This window comes from Anser anser, assembly GCF_964211835.1.
Source record: "Anser anser genome assembly, chromosome: 1".
NCBI classification, from domain to species: domain Eukaryota; kingdom Metazoa; phylum Chordata; class Aves; order Anseriformes; family Anatidae; genus Anser; species Anser anser.
Window position 1 is genome coordinate 48,171,241 of NC_139720.1, and position 26,564 is coordinate 48,197,804.

General features: G+C 36.2%; 1 protein-coding gene across 22 annotated transcripts in view; it reads left to right on the forward strand.

Moving 5' to 3' along the window:
* NR2C1 (nuclear receptor subfamily 2 group C member 1) overlaps positions 1-25,629 on the forward strand; it is a 52,701-nt gene extending 27,072 nt beyond the window's left edge. For 12 of the 22 annotated variants that reach the window (XM_083806991.1, XM_083807002.1, XM_083806990.1 and 9 more), the window contains 13 exons: positions 4,150-4,380; positions 7,556-7,637; positions 9,954-10,133; positions 12,515-12,662; positions 12,745-12,835; positions 14,289-14,473; positions 17,322-17,369; positions 17,912-18,074; positions 19,102-19,223; positions 21,810-21,949; positions 23,630-23,767; positions 24,442-24,547; positions 25,070-25,629. In XM_083806991.1, the coding sequence (XP_083663117.1) occupies positions 4,150-4,380; positions 7,556-7,637; positions 9,954-10,133; positions 12,515-12,662; positions 12,745-12,835; positions 14,289-14,473; positions 17,322-17,369; positions 17,912-18,074; positions 19,102-19,223; positions 21,810-21,949; positions 23,630-23,767; positions 24,442-24,547; positions 25,070-25,244 (1,809 nt within the window). In that variant the 3' untranslated portion in view covers positions 25,245-25,629. Of the gene's footprint in view, positions 1-125; positions 215-4,149; positions 4,381-7,555; positions 7,638-9,953; positions 10,134-12,514; positions 12,663-12,744; positions 12,836-14,288; positions 14,474-17,321; positions 17,370-17,911; positions 18,075-19,101; positions 19,224-21,809; positions 21,950-23,629; positions 23,768-24,441; positions 24,548-25,069 lie in introns of those variants that run through there. The other 10 variants (XM_083806995.1, XM_083807000.1, XM_083806996.1 and 7 more) reach the window with 4 other exon arrangements.
* The last annotated feature ends 935 nt before the right edge of the window (positions 25,630-26,564 follow it).

Here is a 26,564-nt window from a genome sequence, read left to right on the forward strand (position 1 = left end):
GGGGGAAGAGAGAACTAATTTCAGATAAGGACTGTAGCTACTGCAAATATGAAGAACATAGAAGAACTGTATTTCTAGGGGTAGTTTTGTTCCAATGACCTTTATATAGTTTTTCATCATCTCAGGTAGCTGAAGTACCACTTGTTTCTGTTCCACGTCCTTCGCCCCTTGTCTTTTTTCACCACACTCATCGATTCTTGCTTCAAAATGGATGGTGAGTGCTTTCAGATAGTGGTTGTCTCTTGTTTGAGACAGTGCTCAGAACGGCATCCTTCCTGCAACAGGCATCTACAAACATGGCAGCAATATAAGTAATAGTAACAAATTAGATGTGGGATAGATGTTAGTAATGAAAACTTTCCACAAAGAAGAATTCATAGTGGGAAAATAAAATAGATTGTATGAACAAATACATTTCAGTGAAATGTTCAAAAAATATAGTAGATTGGTTCATTTTCAGCTTATCATTTCAGTTAATATTTTTTGCTTTGTTTGTTATTATTAAGTGCACATAAAGAATTTTCTGAAATCTTGAAATACAAAATCCTGATTAAAAATTGTAAATGTTAAATTTAAAATGTTCTTTAAAACATATTTCACTAGTCACCCTTTTTAGGGAAAGTTAACATTTCGTCTCTGTGGTGGTTTCATGCCAGTAGGCAGTTCAGCACTACCACACTGTGCTTTCACTCCCCTCTCCTCAGAAGGACAGGGGGAGAAAATAAGATGAAAAAAAGCTCATGGGTTGAGATAAGGACAGGGAGATCTCTCTCCAGTTACCATCACAGGAAAAACAGACTCAACATAAGGGAGTTTAATGTAATTTATTGCCTATCACTGGCAGACTAGAGCAGAAAGAAACTAAAGCAAACTAAAAACACCTTCCTATCCATCCACCCTCTTCTACCTCCTCCCCCCAAACAACACAGGGGAGCAGGGGCTGTGGTCAGTCCCTAACGCTTCATCTCCTTCACTCTTTCTTGGTCACTCTCTGCCCCTGCTCCACGTGGGGTCCCTTCCATGGGATGCCTTCCTTCCCGAACTGATCCTGCAGGGGCTCCTCTCCATCCCCCAGGAGCAAACTGCTCCAGCACGGGTCCCCCACGGGCGGCAGCTCCCCCCAGACCCCCTGCTCCTGCGTGGGCTCCTCTCCACGGGCTGCAGCTCCGGCCCGGGGCCTGCTCCTGCGGGGGCTCTCCATGGGCCGCAGCCTCCTCCAGGCCACATCCACCTGCTCCACCGGGGGCTCCTCCACGGGCTGCAGCATGGAGATCTGCTCCGTGTGGGACCCATGGGCTGCAGGGGGACAGCCTGCTCCACCAGGGGCCTCTCCACAGGCCGCAGGGGAACTGCTGCTGCGTGCCTGGAGCACCTCCTGCCCTGCTGCTGCACTTCATTTGGGGTCTGCAGGGCAGCTTCTCACTCTTCTCTGTCCCCGCTGCTGTAGCACAGCATTTTTTCCCTTTTGTTAAATCTGCTGTCAGAGGTGCAACCAGCATGGCTCACTGGCCCAGCTTTGGTCATTGGTGGTTCCCTTTTGGAGCTGTCTGGAGCTGGCTGTTACGTGACACAGGTCAGCTGCTGGGCTCTGCTCACAGAGGCCACCCCTGCAGTCCCACACTACCAAAACTCCCCACACTACCAAAACCCTGCCACCTAAAGCCAGTACAGTTTCTATAAAAGTTGAATGTCACATTGTTAAATGACATTTCTGTTCAAAACCAGCAGGTAGACTCATCCTTTTATGTTTAAACGTGCCTTTTTTTCCTAAAAGAGGAAATGAGAATTATTGAGATATTTAATTTATTGAAATGATATTGAAATGAAAGTCAAAACTTGTTAACAGACAAATCAATAAATGAAATGAAAGAAAATACTATCCTCTGTTATCATCAGGACACTTAAATACGTGGGAGAAATACATTTTTAGGCAGACAATCCTGAATTAATATATTCCTGCTTTACAGCATGATCTCTTTGGCAACACTGAATTTCAGATTATTCAGAAACACAAATTGTTGTCTTTGAGCCCTGATGTGTTTTCTTGAGAAGATAAGTGGTTTTCTCTTTCCTTCTGATTATTTTCTCTTATCTCAATATTTCGGTACTGGAAGTTGTTATAAAGTTGTTATACTTTGATGGAATGCTCCACTTCCAAAGTCCCTTTGAGATTTAGGTGGAGCTTTTGCAGCCATCTGCCCATAAGGATTTAGCTGCAGACAGACTGCTCTTAATTGTTTGAATTGCTTTCTGTTACGCCTGTGTTGTCAAACGCTTGAGAGCTGCAGAGAACATTTCTGCAGATTGAATAGCTTTGTATGGATATTAACATTACATTGTACCCACTATGTCATGCAGTGAAAATACCTACCTTTTAAAAATAAGTGTCTGGACTATGATAATAAGTAGATAATTTAGCATACATATCCAAAAAATAATTCCAACCTTAGCTCAAATTTGTATTGTCACTGGAAAAATGTCAGGTTTTGAGTTAGCTTTATATTATACTTCGTATAAACCTAACTAGATAAAGTATATGCCTTCTTTTGATGTATACAGTTGCACTTTTAAGTTTTGATAGTGACACAGATTTTAGATTAGTATCTGTTAAAGAATAAGTCTGGGTATTCAAGAAACTGCACAGTATTCTGTGTTTGGCTTTTGTATCTTTATGCACCCAGTTGAGGATCAGATGCATTGGATTTCTTCTAATCCCAGTGAAGTAGAGGTGCTTGGAGAGGGGAAGGGGAAGGGAACGTCAGCTACTTTGGAAATAGCCAGAAAGGAGACAAGAAAAATAAAGATTGTAAAATGAAGACAAATGGAATCTAAGGAGAAAGTTAAGGGAAGAAGGGATGTAAAATGGCAAGGAAGTTTTGCCTTTTAAGGAATCATAAAGGAAATGAAAGAAGAAATAAAGGACTGCTGTAGTCATTTGTGGTCCTGGGTATGTGGATATGTTAGAAAACTGAATGGAAAATACTGTATTTATCGTCTTGGTAACTTCTCTGGGGTTTTTGTCCTACCTTCCTACCCTGCCCCCCAGATCTCATGGTAGTTGATGTTTGCTTTGTATTTTTAGCCTCTGATATTCTATAATTACCTGGCCTTCTAGCCTAAATAGGTCTTAATTGTGCTTTGCAGAGAGAAAAAAAAAAAAGTTAGATGCCTGAAAGTTAACAGCAAAATTAATTGATCTGTAATTCAAAAATAGTTTGCAGGAAATAGTCATTGTATAATGGTGGTCCTTAATCTCTAGAATAAACCAGGCAGTTCTTGGTATAAGCTTTTGGAAAGAAAGGCAAGAAGTGACTAAAAGTGTTATGGTGGAAGACAGATGGAGTCTTGATTATTTACTCCAAGAATTATAATCTTCTGACAAAGTTGGCAAAAAATGAGTTTACTGGAGGGCTTTTTAATAAAAGTCTGCTGTGTTTGTGCTTGAAAATAGGAAAAAAAAATGGAAAAAACAACCTGTAGGTCTCACTTTGTTTAAGTAATGAAACATGAAAATCATTCTTTTCCTTAAAAAAAAAAGAAAAAGAAAAAATGGCAGAGGCAGAGAAAACAAAATTTTAACTTATTTTATTTAGGAACATACATGTAAAAAACAGACCGAAAAAATGAAGTATAAAATGTTTGTACAGTTGTGTGAAAATATTATTGCTTTTCTTGCTGTTTGATGCTTTCTTTTTTCACTTTGAAGTCTATGGTTGTTGTTTTAGGATGTTTCTTTTTAAGCATACAAATACAGGAGGTGCTAAGCACTTTGCATGGTGTGCAGCAAATTCAAAAGTTAAAGATTTCTCAGAAACTTATGGGCCCTAGGGCTGAGTTACAGACACCTCAAATTCTGGATGCTAGAATTGTCAGGGGGTTTTGGTAGTTTTGTAAAAGCATGGGCCATTTGTAAAAAATAAAAGAGAGAATTCAGGTTTTGACTTCAAACACAAAGGTGATTCAAGTGCGTTAAAAAGAAAGTGAAAATCCAAGGTTTTGCCTGAGTTTACTTAACTCTTGTGTGACAGAGGGGAGGACAATCCTACTTCACAGTTGTCAAAGGCAAAATTCCCGTTTTCTTCGAGAGCCCAGATTGGGCCCCAAGGGTGATTACATTACCATAACAATTTGAGATAAATGTATTATTAGATTGTCACAGATCAGCAGACGGGCCAGAAGATTCAGATTGTTACAGCACTTGATCAGAGCTCAGCAGGCAAGCAGTTCATCTTAACAAATCATGATGGCTCTACCCCAAGCAAGGTGATCCTTGCCAGACAAGATTCCACTCCAGGAAAAGTAATCCTAGCAACTCCAGATGCTGCAGGTGTCAACCAACTGTTTTTTGCATCCCCTGATATATCTGCACAACACATCCAGGTAGATAATCCACTTTATTTCATACTTTTCGTTCAAATGGGATAAGAAGAGATGTTTTATTTCCAAGTATGTCTGTCTGGGTTCTCCTTTTTCAAGTTCTTTTTTTTTTTTTTAATGCTATACTTTTTCTTGCATTAGGACTCATTGTGGATACTTAGAAATTATGAAGAACACATTTTTTTTGTGAACTTACTGCTTTCAAAATTTATATCCATTTATATCCTGGCTCATGAGATTAGAAAGAAAAGTGTAACTTTTATTGTCATTTCCAGATGTACCAACAGTCCTTCTCTATTGCTACTTCATTGATTCTCCCTCTGTTTTCATATATTGTTGAAAAAATAATATTTTCTCCCTTGTCCTCATAACTTAACATTTCCTTCTCCTTATTTTCCTTTTCATACACTTGTCGTAACTACTGTTCACTGCTGTGTGAATTGTACTCCAAGACAATTTCTTAGAGAGACTGTTAGTAAGGAATGGCGGTGGGAAAGTAGCACTAAAGATTCTGCATTTACAAAACCCAAAATGATGTGAGATTGTTAGTAGTGAGGGTTGTAACTCCCTAAACCGGTCCCCAGTGCTCTTTACTCCACCACACATTGTATGTGCCACTTAGTCCTTATGCTCCAACTTCCAAGCCTTCTGTCCCATATCCTCCACAGATGAGCATGTGATAGCACTGATTCCAAGAGTGCAAAGAACATGCCCGGAAGACCTGGGAGATACAAGATCCTTCTACATGAAGGAGGAGATTACTGCACTTCAGCTAAACCACAGTTATCACGTGTTGATTTACCCGTGTACATTTATTCTCCTATTAAATTACACCAATGTGGCAGTCCAGGCAACATTAGGATAGCTACAGTCCATTTAGTCCAGTATCTTACACCTAAAAAATGGCCAGAAACAGGCCTTTCTTGTGATTTGTGATAGACCATTTATGTTTTGGCTGGTATAATAACCTATGGCAGTAAAAACTGTATAGTAAAAATAGTAAAAATTGATTCTTTTTTTTTTACAAATCACTATCATATCCTTCTTCAAATAATCTATTTTCCCAAATGAAGACTCCTGATCTTTTTAGTTTCTGCTTTTCTAGGAGCCAGGCCACTACTCTGATTTACTACCCACACGTGCAAGCAGTAGCAAAAGTCAATCCAACTGAGAGGAATTTCAGCATGTGTGGTGGTATCATACATTTCATATTTTAGGTAGGCCTCAACAGACATATAAAGCAGTGGGATATGATTTGAAGTAATCCTAATAGAAAGGTTTTTTTCAGAAGACAGTTTAAAAGATGAAAAGTGTCCCACACTGGTTTAAAGAACAAGATTCGGGCATAGGGGAAGTCTGGACAAAAAATTAAAAGCTCTAGTTGTGCTTAGGCAGTTTGGGCAATGTAGCTGAGTTTGAGAGGCAACAACATACTCTCTTACTTGAGTTAGATTGTTCTATTGTCAGCAAGTATGTAGTGGCAGAGACTGTTTTTGTTCTCCACTGAGAGTCGGTGAAATACAGCGTACCATTCATTTGTTGTTTAACTTCATATTCTTTGGCCTCTTTCATGTTTTCTCTCCTAAATGATCTTTCATCTGCAGTTTTGTCTTTTTTGTCGTTCTTCTGTAGCCTTCACTTGAAATGCCTGTTCATTTGCTACACAGAAAATCTCTCCTTTATTACATCTGATTTTTACATTGATACATTTTGCAAAACCCTTTCTCCCATCGTCTGCTTCACCTTCAGTGGCTCTTCTTCATTCTAATAATCAATTTTTATTCTACATATTCAAGGTCAGTTGATGAGTTCTCTGAGTCTGGGATTTTAATCTCCTCCTGGGCCAAATTCTGTCGTCCTTCCTTATGTGGAACTTCCAGTTTCGGTGCAGGTTTCATCTATGGAAGGACTTAAAATTTGTTCGTGTATATTTTATATCATGTCATGAATATGCATAATGGTGATGATAGAAATTAGGAAGGAATGAAAAGTTAACATTCTTTTAACCCGTCAAGATTATTTTTCTTAAAAGGATGCTATATTAAAAGAAAACTTAATAGGCAAGTCTCTGAGACAGTGCTGTTAACAGAGACTGACTAGAAAGAAATGGACTTCTTAAACATTCCCATATGTAAGTCTGTACTAGTTTCCAAACTTTGAAAAATGTGATTTTTAAATTTTCTCTGTAGAAGATAGGGTACTTTCTTCTTTCAGTAAGTTATCTTTCTTCTTATCAAAGGTCCTTTTTTGAATATGCAAAACAAGAAAGAGAGTGTCTGAATTCCTATTAAGACATTGCAGAAGTCAGAAACTTGTAAAACTTCTAAATTATATCACTTTTTAGTGGAAAGAATAATTTTCTCTTTTCTTCTTTACATTATTGTCAAGATGGTGTTTGGTTGTTACTTACGTGATCCTTTGGGTTCTTTCTTTCTTTGTTTATTTATTTTAATATATGTCATTTATCTTAGTGGGTTAGAGTTCTTAAAGATCAAATAGAAGGCTGTAGTGCCAGCATTGTAGTGCTGTGGTTCTAACATGTGCTTAACGAAACTTTACAGGTTACAGAAATAAATTAATAAGACAAGACACGAATGCAGAAATAATGTCAAACTTACTGAAAGCCGAACTATATACCACTTGATAATTAATGATACTGTTCAGAATATGTTTTCTGTTGGTCCTCCATTTTATTGTTAAAAATGTGTATTGTAAAAAATGAATCAACAATTATGAATGTAGAAATAATAGCCCTTTCAAGGCTTTTTTTCTTCTGTTTAATGCTTTTGCCTCTTTTGTACTATGATCAAGTCATTAAACTGTAAATCCAAAATTCAACAAAAGGTATGTATTCAACAAAATGAGTATGCAGATGATAAATGTTTTTCAAAACGTCAGTCTATTCTGCAGAGGTAATACTTAGATAAAATGAAATCTTGAAATCTCACTGGAAGTATTACAAGAAAAACTTTCATTGCATCCTGATTAGGAGCTCAGTGGCATGGCAGGTAGCTCAGCTCCTTTTTGTCTATGAGGACTGTAAAATGTACTCAAGAAAACTTCATACTTTGTAGATTTAGTCCCTTGTCTTAGAGGAAATCCACAAGCATGAGATTTATTTTAATCTTTCTTAATGGTAAGAAAAAGAAAAATGAAACTATTTCCTATTTTTTTCCAGATTTTAACAGACAACTCTCCCAATGAACAGGCCCTAAATAAAGTGTTTGATCTGTGTGTTGTATGTGGAGACAAGGCATCAGGTATTTAACTTTTTTTAAGGTAGTACAATTTTATAAAAGAAGTTTAAAATTCTTCTTAAGCTATGTAACACTTGGAATATGTATAGATATATGTAATACACAAACAGGAAACATACACTCTTTTTCATAGCAGAGAGTTACACTAAATATTACTCTAGGTTCTGTGGGCGGAACTTGTTTATTGCTGTTTTACATCAAAAATTGAATATGTTTCCTACCGGATAATTTTTGCCCTTCTTTCTTAGACTAACGCATTTTAATTTCGATTATGAATATTGGCTGATAGAATAACTTAAGTGACTTGCTCTTAAGATTTTTTTCTTAAGGTCATGCAGTGAACTGACTATGTTATTGTCAGATTCTCTTAAAATAGATGAAAAAGCTGTTTGTTATTTAAAATATGAAACCAGTAGGCAAGGAAGACACTGTAGGTATCTGAAAAAAAAACCTACTGGCCTTATGTTTATGTGGGACAGTTAGTTATTTGAAGAAGCATGATTAAAACTGTACAAACGCAGTATAGTTCCAGTTAAAAATAAACTTAAGAACAGTAGAGTTAGTTAGCTAAAATTAGACTAAGTAGGGAAATGATTGCTCCTTCAGAAGATTCTTGTGGTTTGTCTGATTGAAATCTGTGTGATGGATCTCCAATAACATCAAAATATGGGAATTGCAATTAAATACTCCTTTTTGAAGGTGATAGAAATAGAGTGTATGAAAATGCAGGGCAGGGGAGGGAAGTAGTTAACATTAGGATTTCATCATGAAAGGTAGTAGGATGTAGAGCAAACTGCCTAGAAAATGAAATCACCTAACATTTCTACTGCAGCCAAATTTAGCATAAGAATTATAGTTCCTAGAACTCTAAATGTATGTCAGATTTCACCCACATCAAAGGAAATTTATGCCAAACAAACGTAAGGTGATCTAGTTGGTCTGCTCCAACCGGGAGGACAACTTTGGGTCCCCGGTGGAGGACCGGAGCATACCTTGAGAGGCTGGTGATCCCAGGCGCTGTTCATCCCGGCCTGCCCATGGATACTGAGCCCTGGTAGTGAATGTGGGGACAGTGCCATATTTCCCTGTGCAGCTGTAGGTGCTGCGGAGCCTCCCATCTGGCAAGAAGTGGTGTGCCAGCTGCTTTGCGGACACCTCCAAACTGAAGTGCGAGAAGCTGCATCAAAGAGCAGGGGAAGAAGCAGCCCGAGTGCTTTGCTGGATTAGGTATTCATAAGCCCAGCTGCTATTAAAATGTTATACTTAGTGATACTTAATAGGTACGATGCTCTGTAAATTTCACATTTGGTAGTGTGGTAACGTGGTTGTGATAATGGACTCTAGAAAACCTAGAAATCAGAATTTCTAGAAATTTCAGGCAGACAAGATTGATGTATCTAAAAAGAGTTTGAGAAGAATGAGGAAAGAATCTAAAAATATATTTTCCCTTCAATTAGTTCATATTTGAGATTTATTTCCGTAATATGCCCTACTTAGTTCAAAGAGGAGCCTTGGTGCCTCTGCAGTATGTATGTTGAGTGTTTGTCAGTGATCTTGGGTTTAATTATTTTTTCATCACAGGTTGGAATTGCCAAGTATAACTTAATCAGAGGTAGTACTTTTTAGTAATATTTTTATTTTGTGCTATAGAAGAATCAAAACAATTTACTTCAGAAAAAATAATTAAACTTTTTTCTGTAGTACATCCAAGCAATTTTTATATGTTAGTATTAGAAATTTCACAGAACAGATTTTTAAAAATCTGTTCTATTTTAGTTTAGTTCTCTCATTTAAGGTTTTTACTGAAAGAACTAATGATATAGCATTATTCTGTTAGGAAAATGAAAGGTGAAAGTAGAAGCCATACGTACTGCTGACAAATGTGATATTTGCAGTTTCCATTAGATACAATGCATAGAATTTCTACAGCTGAATTTGTAATCAGCAATAACAGGATTTGACTCACTACAAGTCAATTATTATTATTATTTTTATTTTAAATGTTGCTAAAGAATTTGTAACTTAAGAGTTTCTTCTGCGTTCCTGATAACCTGTTTTCTTAGCTTTTTTAACATCGCTGTCAACAGATTCAGCAAGAAATTAATAAGCTCTTGGTTAATTGCCTGTTTGAAAAATGTATCCTGTTGAAGTGCTCTAAACCAGAAATGTGTTTCAATTACATTTTTATGTTGTTCTGTAGCCACATGATATATTTTAAGATCTGTAACCTATGGGGAAAAATAAGAGTAAAGAAAAACTGTAAAGAAGAGGTATTAGAGTGTAAAACTAATGTCATGATTTCTGTTGTTTTGTAAATAGGGCGTCACTATGGAGCAGTAACTTGTGAGGGATGCAAAGGATTCTTTAAAAGGAGTATACGCAAGAATTTGGTTTATTCATGTCGAGGAACAAAAGACTGTGTTATCAACAAACACCACCGGAATCGATGTCAGTACTGTAGGCTGCAGAGATGCATAGCATTTGGAATGAAACAAGATTGTAAGTCTGAATAAGTGTAAATCATTTTAGCTGGCAACTGTGTTAAAGTTTGTGCTACAAGATATATACTTTATAATATTACAAGATTGTTATCTCAGTTTTATATTTTTATATCGTATCTTTTTCCTTCAAAGAATTATGCAAGTTTGGTGTGATCAGAAGTCTGAAATGCTTCAAGCATATTTATTGCTTGACAAACTTAATAAACCCATTACATGAGGTAAAAGAGAATGACTTGTTGCTCCTAGGCTGCAAATGTCAAGCACGTCTGCACTTTTTGGGCACATGCAATTCAATTTTTCTATGTGTAGTTTAAGCTACTGAACTTCTTAAATCCCTCCACCTTCTTGTCACTTTTGCCACAACTTGGGTTGCTGGCAAAGCTCTGCAGAGACAGTTATTCACAAGGCAGAGATCCATAGTGATCTAGAGTGCAGTCCTTACCAGTTCCTACAGATTCCAAGTTACTTTTTAGGTTTCCTTACATTGGACATAATGATACCCTAACACCACCGTAGTATCAGAATACTAAATATGCCAAAAGTAAAGCAATACAAGAATACTTCAGTGCAAATACTACCACACTGCTGCTATACTCATGGTATTAGTCCTGTGCTCTGCTCTGTGCTATCCGCCTGTGTTTTGCTGACCCTTTTGAACCTCTGTGGACGTTGTCCACCTTGCAGCCCCTCATCTGCCAGCAGAAGCCAGTAATGTTTTTCCAGCACAGGGGAAATGACTTCAGAAAGGGAGGAAAAGCTGAGGGCATGAAGTGTATCTCCCCGTTACACTCGAGTTCAGCTGGCAGGACTTTGTCCCTCCACGGAGTCCTCAAGCAGAACAAAATAGCTAGGGCTGGGGGTCAGAAGGCACAAAAGGGAACTCTGGGTCCTGGCGGAAGACTGCGTGGAGGAGAGGATTGTTCTAGGACATGAAGTCCTAGGTCTCGCCTAGGAATGGGGAGAGGAAAGAAAACTCAGTACTGTCTGGTGCTGTAGCTTCCTCAGTGTGGTTATTTGTCCCTTGAAGAAGGCTTGGCCCTTTTTCAGCAAACTCGGATCCAGCTAGGGAGTACAGGGTTAGCAAAGGAAGAGCAAGACTTTTGCCCACCCTTTCAAAGCACCATTCACGTATTACAGGGTAGGTTTAATGGCATTGTAAATACATGATGATACTGTGATGGTTGTTTTTGTGATAATTATCACTATAAAAATTGAAATAGTATCATAGTCTACTACTAACTTGAAAGTTTTTAAAATTATTTTTCTGTATACATTTTCCAAAACAGCATAACTTAAGAAAGTTGTTTTTTTTTGTCTTTGTTTTAAAAAATAATCAACATTCAGGGTTCTCTCTGTAGGTTTAAACTATTTCTATGTGCAATACAATGTTAAAGAGGCTCTGCTAGTCATTAGCCAGTGCTTATCAGGTTGGTGAATTGATGCATATTTAAAATTATGTACAGACCAGGTTTATAATTTTTCCAGGATCTTAATTCATTCTATAAAATTACTTGTACCATTTTAAAATTTGTAGAAGAAAAAATCCTTTTTAAAAAATAAATTGCCTCTTTGAAAATACCTTTTATTAATTAAATTCTACAGTAACAACATTGTATTAGTTTGTTATTTTTCCAGAAATTTGGTTTTCCTTTTACTGAGTTTACAGTTTGATTTTACAAGCTTTCCCTCAGCTTTATTCCTGAGAGCTGGAGAATTCACCATGGGGTATTATACTTTAAATTTCACTTTAATATTCTCTAATTCATCCAAGACAAGGTGATGTTTCTATAGGCTAAAGCACAGATTCATTCCACCTAATTTCACTGAGCTATTCAAATTAAAAATATGTTTGTTTTATTACATAATTGATTTTGGGTCAAGGTCTCACCCAGATCTTGAATGGTCTGAATTGGACTTTGCGAATGTCCCTTTCCCCGTCTATTTTATAAGCTCCGAACTTGGTAGGCTTCCATAAGTGTACGAAGTCATGTGGTTCAATGACCTGCTGTCCTTTAAAAATGAACTGAGAGCGTGGCTAGTGAAATTGAGAGAGAGAAGCAGTAAGCCTCCCCTTAAAGACCCAAATTGAACATAAGGTATAACGGGATTTCTGTCTTAACTGTAACTTGAAAAATTTTTCAGTTTGTATATGTTTGATATCAGACTTTGACTACTACATCATTTCATTAAGAACAAATCAAGTGCATTTGTTGTTTTTTACTCGAGATACTAGTTTACTGGTTATATATATATTTTAAGTTATGATCTCTGTACATACTCAGAATTGTTATTAAAATTGAAGAGTAAGTAAAGAAAAAAGGATTATTTCTTAGACTGTAATTTGTGATGTAACATAATAGTTTCATACTGTTTTATTAGCTGTGCAGTGTGAAAGGAAACCTATTGAAGTGTCAAGAGAAAAGTCTTCAAACTGTGCAGCTTCTACAGAAAAGATCTACATTCGGAAAGATCTTCGCAGTCCATTAGCTGCAACTCCAACTTTTGTAACAGACAATGAAACAGCAAGGTATGTAAATTCTACTCCAAAAGCAGCTGTCTCTGTTTCTGGAAATGACCCCAAAATTAAAATGCATGCTGTTTTGTGTCAGGTCGACAGGTCTGCTGGAATCAGGAATGTTTGTTAACATTCATCAGTCTGGGATAAAAAGTGAGCCTACTGTGTTGATGACTCCAGATAAGGTATGTGATGATACGACTGCTATGCTAGGTGCTGATTCATATACTTTTTGTTTGCTATAATGGTGCATGTAGGGATGGAAGGTTGTTCTGTTTTGTTGTACCGTTGTTTTAATAAATTCATGTTTAAAACATTCATTTACAATATTGCCCAGTGCTGTAGATGCCTTCTCTTCAAAAGAATGCTTCTAGCTCTGCGTAGTAAAAATGCTAAAAACTCTGCAAAGCAAATGCCTTCCTCCCCCATTTTTGGAGAGCCTTAAGGGCCACCTTATTTTACTTTGTCTGTGGTAATCCGGACACTTGGAGATTGCTTTTCTTCCCATACAGTGAGGTGTTTGTAAAACCTCACATGGCTATGGCATTATCACAGTGCATTTCAAAAATACTGTTAGTTTTTCTTTTTTTTTTCCCTTCATTGCTAATATTTTTTCAAAGCTAGTAAGAGCTGTCTGAGCAACAGTTTTTGTTTCTGATATATTTCTGAGCTGGTTTTCATTTGTTTCCATTTCGTTATGCATACCAATCCACTAAATTGATGTGATAATGTCCCTACACATGCACAGTAGGAAGCTTCTGTATTTTTCTAGCTGATATTAAATTACCTCACACTGTTTATGTGCATTTTTCCTCGCTCCGTCTGCAAAAGGCCCCACCAAATGTTGTTTCTTCCATTTAATTTTTCTGGCACTATCTCTATGACTAAGTGGGTTAAATGACATGTAGCATGCTGGTTTTAGTAGCAGCTTACTTGCCTGTAAACGTGCATTTTCCTTATTATTTATTTATTTATTTATTGTGGAGTAGGGTGGGAAACATGGCTTAACTGCCTGCTTGAAGTACTGGTCACTACTGAAACAGCTTGTTCCCTTGCAATTAAATAAAGTTATAACAAAAAAGGCTGCAGCAGAGTTATTTTCCTGCTTGCTTGAAGGTGACTTTTTGTATGTTCCTCCTCTTCAAACATTCTCCTATTACTATGATATTGTTTACATGAGGAAGGAAGGGAAGAAGGGAGGAAGGAAGGAAGGAAGGAAGGGAGGGAGGGAGGGAGGGAGGGAGGGAGGGGAGGAAGGGAAGGAGGGAGGGAGGGAGGAAGAGAAGGAAGGAACGAAGGAACGAAGATAAAAATGCAATCTAGTTCAGCCTCACAGTCCCAGTTACTGACCAGTGAGTGGATATGCTGAAACTTCTGCCTGCGCTTGCTTGCCATCTGTAGCATTCTTTCTGAAAGAAATAGATACCTATTACTTGTAAAAGTAAATGTCCAAATATTTCATATTTTAGAAGCAGTGCAGGGTCTAATTACTACATTATGATTACACATTTAATGAATACAATAATTTTCTTACAGGTCTATTCACAAGCTCAGTTCATTAGTGTGGAAGTTAGATTCTGATATTACAAGTTATCTGCTGCCAATATGAAAGAATTAAAAGCTATAATATTCCCTTAGGTTGAAGCCTGTCAGGGAGATTTAAGTACACTGGCAAATGTGGTGACATCACTAGCAAACCTCGGTAAATCCAAAGACATGTCACAAAGCAGTACAGAGCTATCTATGATTGAGAGTTTAAGTAATGGAGATGCGTCATTATCTGAACTCCAGCAAGAAGAACAAGCTAGTAGTGATGTTACAAGGTAAGGTGCATTAGACTTGAAAATATTACACTTTTCAAGAATGTCTCTGTTCATTCAGAGCATTAATTAAGTCATCACAATGTAAGTAATTTATCTGCATCTAAAATAATAGCAATAAGAGCATGAGCTCATGTTGAAGATCAAGCTTGTAAGATTATTCCAAATTAAATCATAAGTTAGGTATGAGAAATAAATACAGTTATTTGTTCTTGGAATTAATTTCAATGTAAATCAGCTGATTTTCATACTTTTTTGTTTGTCCTTAATAACGTGTGTTAGATCTTCTACTATATTCATAGTACTTTGTATCATCCTGGAAAACTGTTTCTTAACGATCGCATACGTGTAAGTAGTTTAATGCCCATAGCTGTTAATTGCCTTAAAAGCTTGAAAAGCATTTTCTTTCTAGATGGGAGAACTCAAAGAATGCTCACTGTCAGTACAAATGCATTCATTATATATCTTACGAACTTGTGTCCTGCACTGGTTTTAACTGAGCCATTTTGGTGAGCATACATGTGAGGTATTCTGTGTAGTAGTTATTCCTTCAGTCAGAATCATGTTCTTCCTTGATTGTCATTCCATGCAGGCTTCTGACAATTGTCCCAGCAATATTTCTTTACACCCCATCTATATTATACATGCTGTTTTGAAAATGCATACGTAGAGTAAATCGATCAAGAAAAAAAGATTGGTATATAGTAAAGTAGTTTGTACTGACTCAAATACATGATTTCCCCTATACTCCACCCTACTACTCAGTATAATTGCAAGCAGAATGCATTTGTTCTGCTTCTTTCTTCGTATGTACTACTTAGAAAGTCAGTGTGACCTTTGCTGTGTTCTCCTAGGTAAAGAACATGAAGTGTAAGGAGTGTTGTATATGCTGACAAACATCAGTCAGTGATATGGCTGTTCAATAAGATGCAGTAATAAGGTTGCATGATTACCTGTTACTTGTTTATTTCCTGGCACTTTCAGATGCTTGCTTTTGCCAACTTCAGTGTTTCTGTTCAGTTTTAAAAATCTTCTACAGAAATCCATCAAGTTCTCAGCCAGCGAGCTTGAAAGAGCTCTGACTCAGGTTAACGTGTACTCATGTCTAGCAGGTCACCTAACAGATCCCCAGTAGGGAGTTTCAAAGAAAATATTCCTGCGAAAGGGAAGTTGTTACTCAAACAGAAACTAAAATTTCTGTTGAAATCTTTGATTTCCATGCCAGACCTTGTGCCAGCTTGATCGTATGGACACAGGTGTTCACTGAGGAAAATGATTTTAAGGGGTTTCCATTAGCAGGTTTTATCTATCAGTGTTTTTCATGTATTTTATTATATTCCACTGCTTGCAGCTACAGAAGTTAAGCTTTCAATTTTGCTGACACAAGTTTAGCGTATAACTTTGTTGCTAGTATTCCACTGCTTTTATATTGTAATGTTACATGCTTTGTCCTCTAATGGCTTCATTATCTATGTTCATATTTTACAGCTAATCAGGAGTCCTGTTATATATCTGTTAGTGGCTGAGCTCGACGAAAAGAGAACCAAAGTTGTTTCTAACAAAGGGTATCAATATGATGTATTTAATGTTGATAATACATTTTTTCTTACTTTGTGAGCTGGTTTTTGTAACTTCAAGGCAAGCTCTGGTCTGGATTCTCTTTTCCTTGGTGTTTTAACTTGCAACCATTGCTCATGTTGAGACACAATACATGAAAAGGACCTACAGTGTAGAGCCATTAAGAAGCAGAACTTCTGCTTACTTTTGCAGGCTTTCTTCTGCAGATTTATGATATAGGAGGCAAAAGATTTATTTGAAAGCAGACATCCAAGAATAAGTTGGAAACAAAGTACCATGGGAAGACATGGTTAGCAGGGTACCTGCCCAACATTATGTAAAAAGGATGCTGTAACCTAAGCTAGAATAAAAACAGAGTTGTAGCAGAGGCATATAACGTTACCTGTTGGAGAAAGGGGAGATCTTGTTCCTGGGTTACATTTCTGTCCCTGCTACATGCGAGAGCTCTGAAAAGATCCTATTTTCCTAAGCAGCTGCCATTGAGCTACAGATTTTGCCTTATTATACCTAAGGCAACCAAGAGGGAGCCACACAGGACCTGAAACTCAGATTTGCCAGCAGGAGAAGGACAATATAACTTCAGAGCTTGCCTCTTGCAGAGAGTGCACTCTGTTTCTGTTCACTTTCCATATATTTGAGACGAAAACTTCCCAGGTACATCTGTGTAGTCCACTTGTGCACTCCCCAGTCACTCTCCTGTGTACACAAAAAGGTGTGCAGGCTAGATCCTGGGCTAGGATCCAAAACTGTTCTGGCTAATTTACCGTCTGAAGCCTAAGGCAGTGTCAGCAGCTAGTTTATTGTGTTGTTTCTTTTGGTTGTAAATGGTTATGTTGAACACAGCATGCACTTAGGGTGTTTTTTTTTAGTATATTAATATATGTAGGTAGCAAAGGAGTATGGAAGAAAAGGTAGGCAGAGTTCTACTTCAGACTTGGACATTAAATCAGTAATTTTAGATATTGTGGCAGTAAACACGTCTGTACAAATTGAGAATCACGTCCACGTAATCATCTTCTGTAAAGTTTTCAGATCTCTGCGTGAGTTTTTCATGTGACTTTGTACAAATGATACTGTTCTCAGGATATGTCATCTGTCTGTAGGTAGTAATCAAGCCTGTATATTTGTGACTGTAGATGTATCAGTTTTGGTTCTCAGGTGTGTTCGTGCACACAATGGATGTGTTATCAAGCAGGAAAATAAAGAGTAATACATCTGTGCTCCTCCTGGCATCTCCCCAGTAATGTTAGTGCACATGCCTTGGTCTTCACAGGAGTCGCTGCCCCACCTCAAGGGATACTAAGGATGGTATTGAAAGCATGTGAGTGCTTTCTCTTACGTATTTAGAAGCTGTCTTCTCAAATTAAGCTGAATAAACTAACCACAACTCATTGCTTATAGAAGCTTATTCCTTCTGTTTGTGCTTGTTAGCAGCAAAAATCTGTAAAATTTACACGTGCAGTAAGTTGTTTTAACAGCAGCCTGATGATCATGTGCTCAAAATGCTTATGCCAGCACTCTCAGTAAACATCACTAAAGAGATCTTGAAAGGCAAACTGTGATTCAGCAGCACAATCAGTATGTCAAAACTGTGAATTTGTTGGCAACTAGTGCGAACAGGATCTGCTGCTAATTTTTTGCTTCAGAGACACTGTAAGTTTGAGTTTTCAGGGATTTTGTTTTGTATAGTGGCAGGAAAAGCATGTTAATGACTTTTATTTTCCAAGTCTTTGTTTTTATTTTCCTTTGGTTATTTGAAACAGACGTCTGAATACAGGTTTCAGACATGTGCAGATTCCTCCTAAATTGAAATGGTCTCTTAAGATGATTTTTTTTTCGTTTTATATTTTCGTGATCATACAGGGCATTTGATACCCTTGCAAAAGCATTAAATCCAGGAGAGAGTGCAGCGTGCCAGAACTCTGACAGCGTTGAAGGCAGCGTCCAGCTGATCGGGGGAGAAACAAGCATGAATATCGTTGAAATAGAGGGGCCACTGCTCAGTGATGCCCATGTAGCATTCAGGGTACTTAATACTCTTTATTGTTGGCTGTTTATAAACATTTTAATTTGGTGGTACAACATAATTAATGATCTGATTACATTTTCTTTTGGATTTCTTTGAAGAGGAATTATTCAGGTATCAGCATTCATTTCCGATGAATGCACTGCTTTTGTTCACTGGTTAGCTGTTTGCTTGGTAAAAATTAACAGCTCTCAGTTGTTTACTTGAACTGTTTGTTTTACTGTTTTTTACCTGAAAAATAGTAGGTAATCAGAGCAAAGGGATTTACACGGAAAACTTTAACAGCTAAGGGAACATATAGTTGCTTTTTTAGAGAGGCAAATATTTTCTGACTTCATTTCTCTTTTTATGAGCATGTAAAAATTACTCTTTTTTTTTTCATCATATTGTTATTCATGGACAAATCAAAAATCTTGCTCATCTTTTAGATTGCATTAAATGTTGCCTCTCTCAACAACACAGTTTGGTCACTAAAATAAACATATCTCTAATGTAAATGTCAGTTTTGTTTTAAATTGTCTTAGCCAAACCATTTTATTACAAAATTTTGATTTCTGAGGATAAAACTAATATGCTATAATTAGGAATTTCGGGTCAATTCCCAATTTCTTTACATACACAGGTGAAAGTTACATATTTGTCTATATGTAAGCATAAGCAACATCATTCTAATTACAGTGGTTCTTCTAAAACTTCTGTTCTTTACATAATGCCTCCAAAGTTGAGTTTTATTTGGGATTTTTCATCCCCAGGGTTCCCAGACATAAATCTTTATCTAAGCTAAGATTCAAAATTGTCATCATTTTTGTTGCTTTGTAGTCACTGTGGGATATACACAGTGTGGCTAGTAAGCCAAAAAACAGTCATTCAGTTTTATTTCAGGATTATCTCACGTTTATTTTAAAAATAATGTTACTTTCTTCTCTTAAAACCCTGGAAGGATTTTTTCATATTATGTTTTATATGGAGAAAGTAAAATAATTGACTTGCACTTATTTTTTTTATTATTTATTTTATTTTCTGGCAGCTCACCATGCCTTCTCCTATGCCTGAATATCTTAATGTTCACTATATCTGCGAGTCTGCCTCCAGGTTGCTGTTCTTGTCCATGCACTGGGCACGTTCCATTCCGTGTTTCCAAGCTTTAGGGTAAGTGTTCAATTACTCTATTTGCTCATGTTGTGAATACACGCTTTTAAATTTATTATTTGTACTGTAGTCTTCAGGGACACTTAAAAATATAAACCAAGTTTATTAAAACTGTTCTATAAATCTTCAATATGAAGGTAAATATGCTGAATCAAAACTACTCACAGCTTCAGTTCAGTTCAAGTATTTGGTTGGGTTTCGAAGAAAAAAAGCAGTAGATTCATAACGATCAAATGCCTGCTCGGTGCCTCTTCTTACATAAATTTTCAGTAAGTAGGACTTGCTATCATTTTTGAATATCTCCCTCCAAAACTTAAGAAGCTTATCAGGCAGTTGCCAAAAAGAAGCCCCTTTCTGAAGCTTCAAATACTGCTATCTTTATAAGTGAGGTAGTAGTATTTTTGCCTTCAATAAACTATGTGAAGAACATGCTTAGCTAGGTTCAGCAAGCTTTAGGATTAATTTGTTGAGTTGTAGAGGATTTTCCAAAAACAAATGGTTGCAGTAGCCAGAAAGTAATTTTTATTATACTCTGTAAAGTTTGTGTAACATCCTGTTTTTCCAGCAAAATTCAGTGTATCGCTTAACATTCTCAAGCTAAATGTAGTAGTACATTGCTGATCATCGTGAGAAAACAACTCAAAACGACACTGGGAAAAGTGATGTATGTTACTATCAGAAACCAAGATTGTGAAGACAAATCAAATAAATCAGCTGTGTTAAAATATGATACAAATCTATCGGCTGTGATACAAATGGAGTATAAAATCATGTTTGTTCCTCATCCAGTGTTTTTTTCTTGTAATTCAGTATCAGAATAGTAGTAGCAAAGAGAATTCCTGTTTATAGTGAGGGATTGTCTCCTTTCTTGTCAGAAGCGTTGATGATCTGTGTTTACTCAAATGTTTAAGCCGAATTACTCTACATTGTTTAAGACTGTGCACTGTGTGTAATTAAAGCCTGTGTTTTGAAGAAGGAAAAAGTAACATTTTGTAAAACTAAACAATAGCAAGGAGGGAAAAGTGGGTAAATGTGATATTTTAGTAGAAATTGTTGTCCTGCAGGATTTCAAAATACTTAGCAAATTAACATAGTGAACTGCGTCCTTGTACATTTTAAAAAGTTTTTTGCAACAGAGAGACAATGCAAAGTATTGTTACAACAACAAATAGGAATTGTTTTCTTAAAATAAAATCTGCAAAAGACCTGCCTATCTAAAAAGATTTAACAAAAATGTGTATAGAAGATCTGCATTTTTTGAAATGTGTCACTTCCCAATATATTTGTCTGTTTGAATAAGAAAATGGAGGAGTAGGCTTTCTGAAAGTTGTTAATACTCGCCTGTGCTGACATTTGCAGTCCCAGTCAAGATCATGAGCAACAGTGGAAGCTTATTTGATATTAATGAAGCTTTTTAAAGTTGAGGACATTATGTGCTGTATAATTTTAACTTTTAGAAGGGTGACTCATATTTCATTTTTAAAATGAAGAGAAATTCATGGTATTAGCAGTTGAGAGGAGTTGATGAGCCAGAGCAAAGTGCTAATTGTTTGGTAAAATAATTGTATCCAAGTGGTTCCCTCCCCAAGCGCTGTTTTCCTTAGTCTCGGCAAGATAGTTGGCTTAGACATACTAATTTAGGTAACGATATCAAGATACTGCTTAGTTCATTTTCCTGCACAAGAATCTCTGTAGGCAAAAGGGATTCCTACTGAAATGTTAATCAGGCTGGTTACAGCCACTTAGTTTTTTGGGGCTACATAAGTGTGATCAGCTAATTCTGGTATAAGTTTGATCATCCATAAAGTAATGTATTAGCTTTAATATGGAGAGCTTTAAATATGCTTTTCTTCTTTGAAAATCCTGTGGTTCTTTTTAACTTTCATGTGGTCATGTGGTTCTTTTAACTTTCCATTATTTATATTTACTGGCTCAAACTGTGAAACATGGTACTTGAATTTGACTCCTCAGTGGTAGGATTTCCTTTTTATAAGGTACTGAGCTCTTGTTAAGCCCTACAAGTTAGAGATGCTTGGCATCACGGGAAGTTAGGTTACTAATATGGAAGGGCTGAATATTAATAGGCCTAATTTTAAGCTTCAGCATTAAAAAAAATTTAAAAAGACTTAGAAATTGCACCAAACTGTCAGATTTCAAGTTAAAAAAATAAAATTAAAGACTTTTGAGTCTATTCTGCAACCACAATACAGCAACAATGCAAACTTTTTTTTGGCCCATGCATATAAATCTTACCTAAAAATGAGTGTGAATCCTAGGAAAACTAGCGTGATGGAAATGATGGAATATACTTAGACAGTTGTCATTTACTGTAACTTCAGCTTGCTTTTCTGGTAGAGATCTGTTGCCTTTTTGATCATTAAAACAAAAATGATTTCTTTACGAATGTCACTTTAAAACGTGTTTTAATCCTAGCGTTTTAAAATAATTTAGTGTTTTAATTTGTTCTGGTACTGGCTGCAGTGATTGAATTAGATGGATGTTTTATGAAGCGTTCTTCAAACTAAAAAAATGTAAAGCCAAGTGGCTGGTTTTATTAAGTGAAATTAATGTACTTTTTTTTAATAGACAGGATAACAGCATATCATTAGTAAAAGCCTGCTGGAACGAACTTTTTACGCTTGGTCTTGCACAATGTTCACAAGTTATGAACGTGGCGAATATGTTAGCTGCATTTGTTAATCACCTTCATAGCAGTTTACAGCAAGGTAAGGTGAATATTGTGCACGTTTGCAGACTTGGGGAATTACATCATGGTTTTTAAGTTTTGAATTGAGCAGTTTATTACTTATCTGTCAATTGTTAATGAAAATTTACTGTTCATAAAATTTAACAATTGGTATTGACTCAAAATAATACTAGAAAATACAGTTCTCAAGATGACAATTTTTGGCAATTTTTCCAAAGTCAGCTGTCAACTATGCTAATGCTTCCTTTCCCCCAAATTAAAAAAAAAAAACACAACTATATATATATATTTGCCCATCTTTGTAATGCAGGTTAGCTTTTACTGTTTGTTTTGGTTTTTAATCATGTTTGATATCTGTGTGAACTCTAATAGTGTTCTGCTGTTCTGTTGGTGTACATCAGCTCAAAATAGGAATATTTCAGGCAGCCTCAACTTTAAGAACACAAGTGTACTGTGAATATGATTCCTCTCTACCAAGGGTGTAAAGAAGAACCCAACTGTCCTTGCTGTTCATAGCTGTGAAACAAAGCAGCCGAATGCCACCTTCGTGATGTACTTCCTGTACATAACTTGGCTTGTATATTAGTTTTAGACTCCATACAAGTCTTCCAAGCAGATTTACACTAAGTATGCCTCCTTCCTTTTTATCCTATGTCCTGCATCTTTTGCATGTTTTACATTAAATGAAGTTGGCCTTCTCTTTCATTTAGTCTACAGTGAAGGAAATGTTCTTGAGTGATATTCAAACTGAAGTAGGGGAGTCTTTTAGTTAAAATAAAAATCTTTATCTGTTCATAGTCTAGCACATTTTTTAAGTTAGATGTACATACAAAAATGTTAGCATTTTCAGGTTTAACTAGATTTAGGATTATTTGCTGTTACTCTCTTTAATGCTATGCAAAAAGAGATCGGTAAACCATAGAAAAATAAGTCTAAATTATAAGTTTTTCCTCTCCTTTTATGATGAAGAGATTAAAGAATTCATTCCTAGGGGTTTTCAGGTTTAAACAAATATCCAAAAGATCCTGCTTTAAATAAACAATAGTTTGTAATAAAAACAAATTGATTAAACCACTAAACATAACGGATCAGCTAAATATGAACAAATTGTGAATATCTTTAGGAAGGATGCAAATGGAATTTGGGGACTTACGTCAGTCTACATAATTTATAAGCGTGTTCACCAAAAACTTTAATAATCAATGATGGTTTTACCTTTACTATAAATGTATATTCTTATTAATTTGGGAATTCAGTTTGAATGTACAAATCAGAAATTTATATCCAATGTCTTCCAGTTACTGAAGGGGAACAGCTCTGCACCAACATTCCCAGGAAAGGTGTATAGTGTACCTTCTTTTTCAGCAGTGGCATGGTCTTTGACCAACTAAAGTAACCCATCAATATAAATACTGCACCTGACTCTTAGATGTACACTGTAGATCTGCAATAGCAATGTTGCCTTTAGTTATAAATAGTCTTTCCTTGATTTAGTCCACCTCTGGTTATTGGAAACTTCAGTGACAGAAACTGTTGTGTAAAGATTATTTAGACCTAGTATGTAAGTTTATAGATGGCATAGATTCCCCACTGTTTGATCTAATACAAATGATTAATGTTTTTAAAAATCCAGTGTGAATACATTTTTGCACGTGTGTTGACATTGGGGTTTTTATATTTTATGTATGTGTCAACTCAGATAAGCTGCCAACAGACAGAGGAAAACTAGTAATGGAGCATATCTTCAAATTGCAAGAGTTCTGTAACAGTATGGTTAAGCTTTGCCTGGATGGATATGAATATGCATATTTGAAAGCAATCGTACTCTTCAGTCCCGGTATGTAATTATTCTTAATGTAAACATTTATTCTTTTTCTACAACTATAGAGACTTAAGGTGTTAAAAGTCAGTTTAAAAATTCATAGAATCATTTCAGTTGGAAAAGACCTCTAAGATCATCAACCTTTAAAAGAATTTTCTGTGTTTTCCACAAGGGTATATTTCAGGTAAGCTATGGCGGAGGGGTGGAACTAGATGATCTTTGAGGTCCCTTCCAACCCAGGCCATTCTATGATTCTATGATTCTGCAGGTTTTAGGAAACAAATAGTTCATATTTTTTTATTTGCTTTTTCGTCTGATGCTATTATTTTTTTCCCACAAATGATATTTATGCATACAATATTCCAATAAATATCAGTGTATTGGAACAATGCTGTTCCATGCAACACAAAGAACAGAGATATATCATAAGGAATGATGTAAACATTGCAAGTACTGCATTTATTTGAACTCTTCAGAATGTCTGGTTGTATTATAAACAATGAAGTAAAACACCAACGTAGAGGAAAAAAATAAAGAGGTAAAGCAGCATCCTTCATTAAAACTGTTGGAAAACTTGAAGTTGCTACAGCTATCAAATAATCATTTCAGCATGCTTACAAGTAGATAATCTGTATGGATTTTAAAGCATATTATATGGAACAGATATAACAATATAGGGTGTCTTTCAGATCACTCAGGTCTAGAAAATGTGGTACAGATAGAGAAATTTCAAGAAAAGGCTTACATGGAGTTCCAAGACTATGTAACAAAAGCATATCCAGATGACACTTACAGGTATGTAAACTTACATGCTTACTTGATTGATTCTCTTTTCAGAGCACCAACAATATTGATATGTACAGTATTTCTTGTAATAAATATGTGCATTTTATTCTTCTTAAATGTAAAAAATTACCTTTAGGGCACTTAAAATAGTATGTATATATTCATACATATTATGAATATAATGTATCTACTTATTCATTATTATTTTCCAAAAAGAAATATTGTAAATAAAATAAATGAAGTATTTTTTTTCTTTTTGAATTGCACCTATGTAGAGTATTTTGCCATTTAGTCTAAGTCCAAACATTGTACAGCCCATGCACATAGACTTACATATTTGCATTTTTGTACTGTTGAAGGCATGACTAACTATATACTCCACTGATTTAAATATCTAAGCCTATCATGAACTAGATATAGCAAATTTTGACCAGTATTGTTCCTAGTTAATTTTTTCTGTTCTCTTACTGCTACTTGAACAACACCGAATTGTGTGACCAAGTAACACTTTTTACCAAACTTACTTTCCAGACTGTCTAGACTCCTTCTCCGATTGCCTGCTCTTAGGCTGATGAGTGCTGCCATCACCGAAGAGCTGTTCTTTGCAGGACTAATTGGAAACGTTCAGATTGATAGCATCATCCCATATATCCTGCGAATGGAGACAGCGGACTATAACACTCAAATAATTGGTCATGCCGTATAAAAGTAGCAATCAAGGATTCTGCACCATGGCAGTCATGGTGATGTAAATGCATACCCTGTCTCCAAGAGATGGCAATAAGCCTTCACATGCACCTATCTAAAGAAGGCTAATATTCCTCCTTTCCAGTACACTTGGGAAATGTGGTGGAGTGTCTGAAGGAATATAGGATCGCTTCCTATTTTTCATCTGATCTTCAAGGACTTGTAAATTAACTTGATATCTGAAGAAAGTCAAGAATTGTCCATCCTATTTTTGTAGATAGATGAACTTGGAATATTTGTTTATGAAGTCCAGGCTTGTGAAGAAATTGAAGAAGCTTTGACTGAACTAAGGTATCTCAACTTAGTTTGATGTTTTAGGCAAATAAATTAACTTTCCTCTCTGAGCTGTGTTTTCAGTCTTTTGCTGCTAGTTCCTTCTCACTGAATAAATGGAAAATACATGATCAAACATTTTGAAAAGGCCAGTATTTCCATGGAAATGAGACCTTTATAACCAAACTTAGATTTTTGCTGTTGTTTTGAAGAAAAAATAATTTCTTGTTGAATGAAACAGTGGATACCATTACAAGTGAAGGGAAGGTAGAGGAATTTCACATTTTAAAAATATTCTGCTGACATTTTGATGCAGTTGATCAAAAGTGAAGCTGCAAAGGGTCAGTACTGACTGCTGTGTAGATGCAAGGAATACTGTGCTGTAGTAGTATGTATTGGTAGATGTCAGCTGTTTTATACTATGAAAAACGACGAAGTATTTACTGCAGGTATTCAAAGAGCAGCCTCCTGCTTTTTCTGGTCTCACAAGTTCAAGCTTTTTCACGCTACCCCGCCCCCTTTCATATTCAGCACCCAAGGATGGAGGCATTCGAGATGCCTCTTAACTTTATTTCGGCCATCGCTCTAAAAAACAAATTGTGTTTTGAGTTCTGTGCATGTGTTCGTGTCGTTATTCCTGCATAGGATTTGGAAATTAATTTTTGTTGTTAGCCTTTAGCTGTCTAGCTGCCTTTTTCCAACCAGTCTCATATGATTATTTTTAAAATTTGAATTAGACAAATTCAAGTATAACAGGCTCCCTGTAGGAGCCTGGCCTCTGCTGCTTTTCCTTTCCTTGTTAGAAATGGGTCTAGATACTTTATATGTGTTGACTGAATCATACTCCATGGCTCCATCTAAGGGTGGATTCAAATGCTTTTCCCTCTTGAGGCATGTGCCTCATTGTCAAGTAACGCTCTAACATACGGTTGCTCCTTGCTTCCTTTTGCTGCAGGAAGCTGTACATCCCTAGCACATTTAATATCTGTTGGTTAAAATTAGAGAA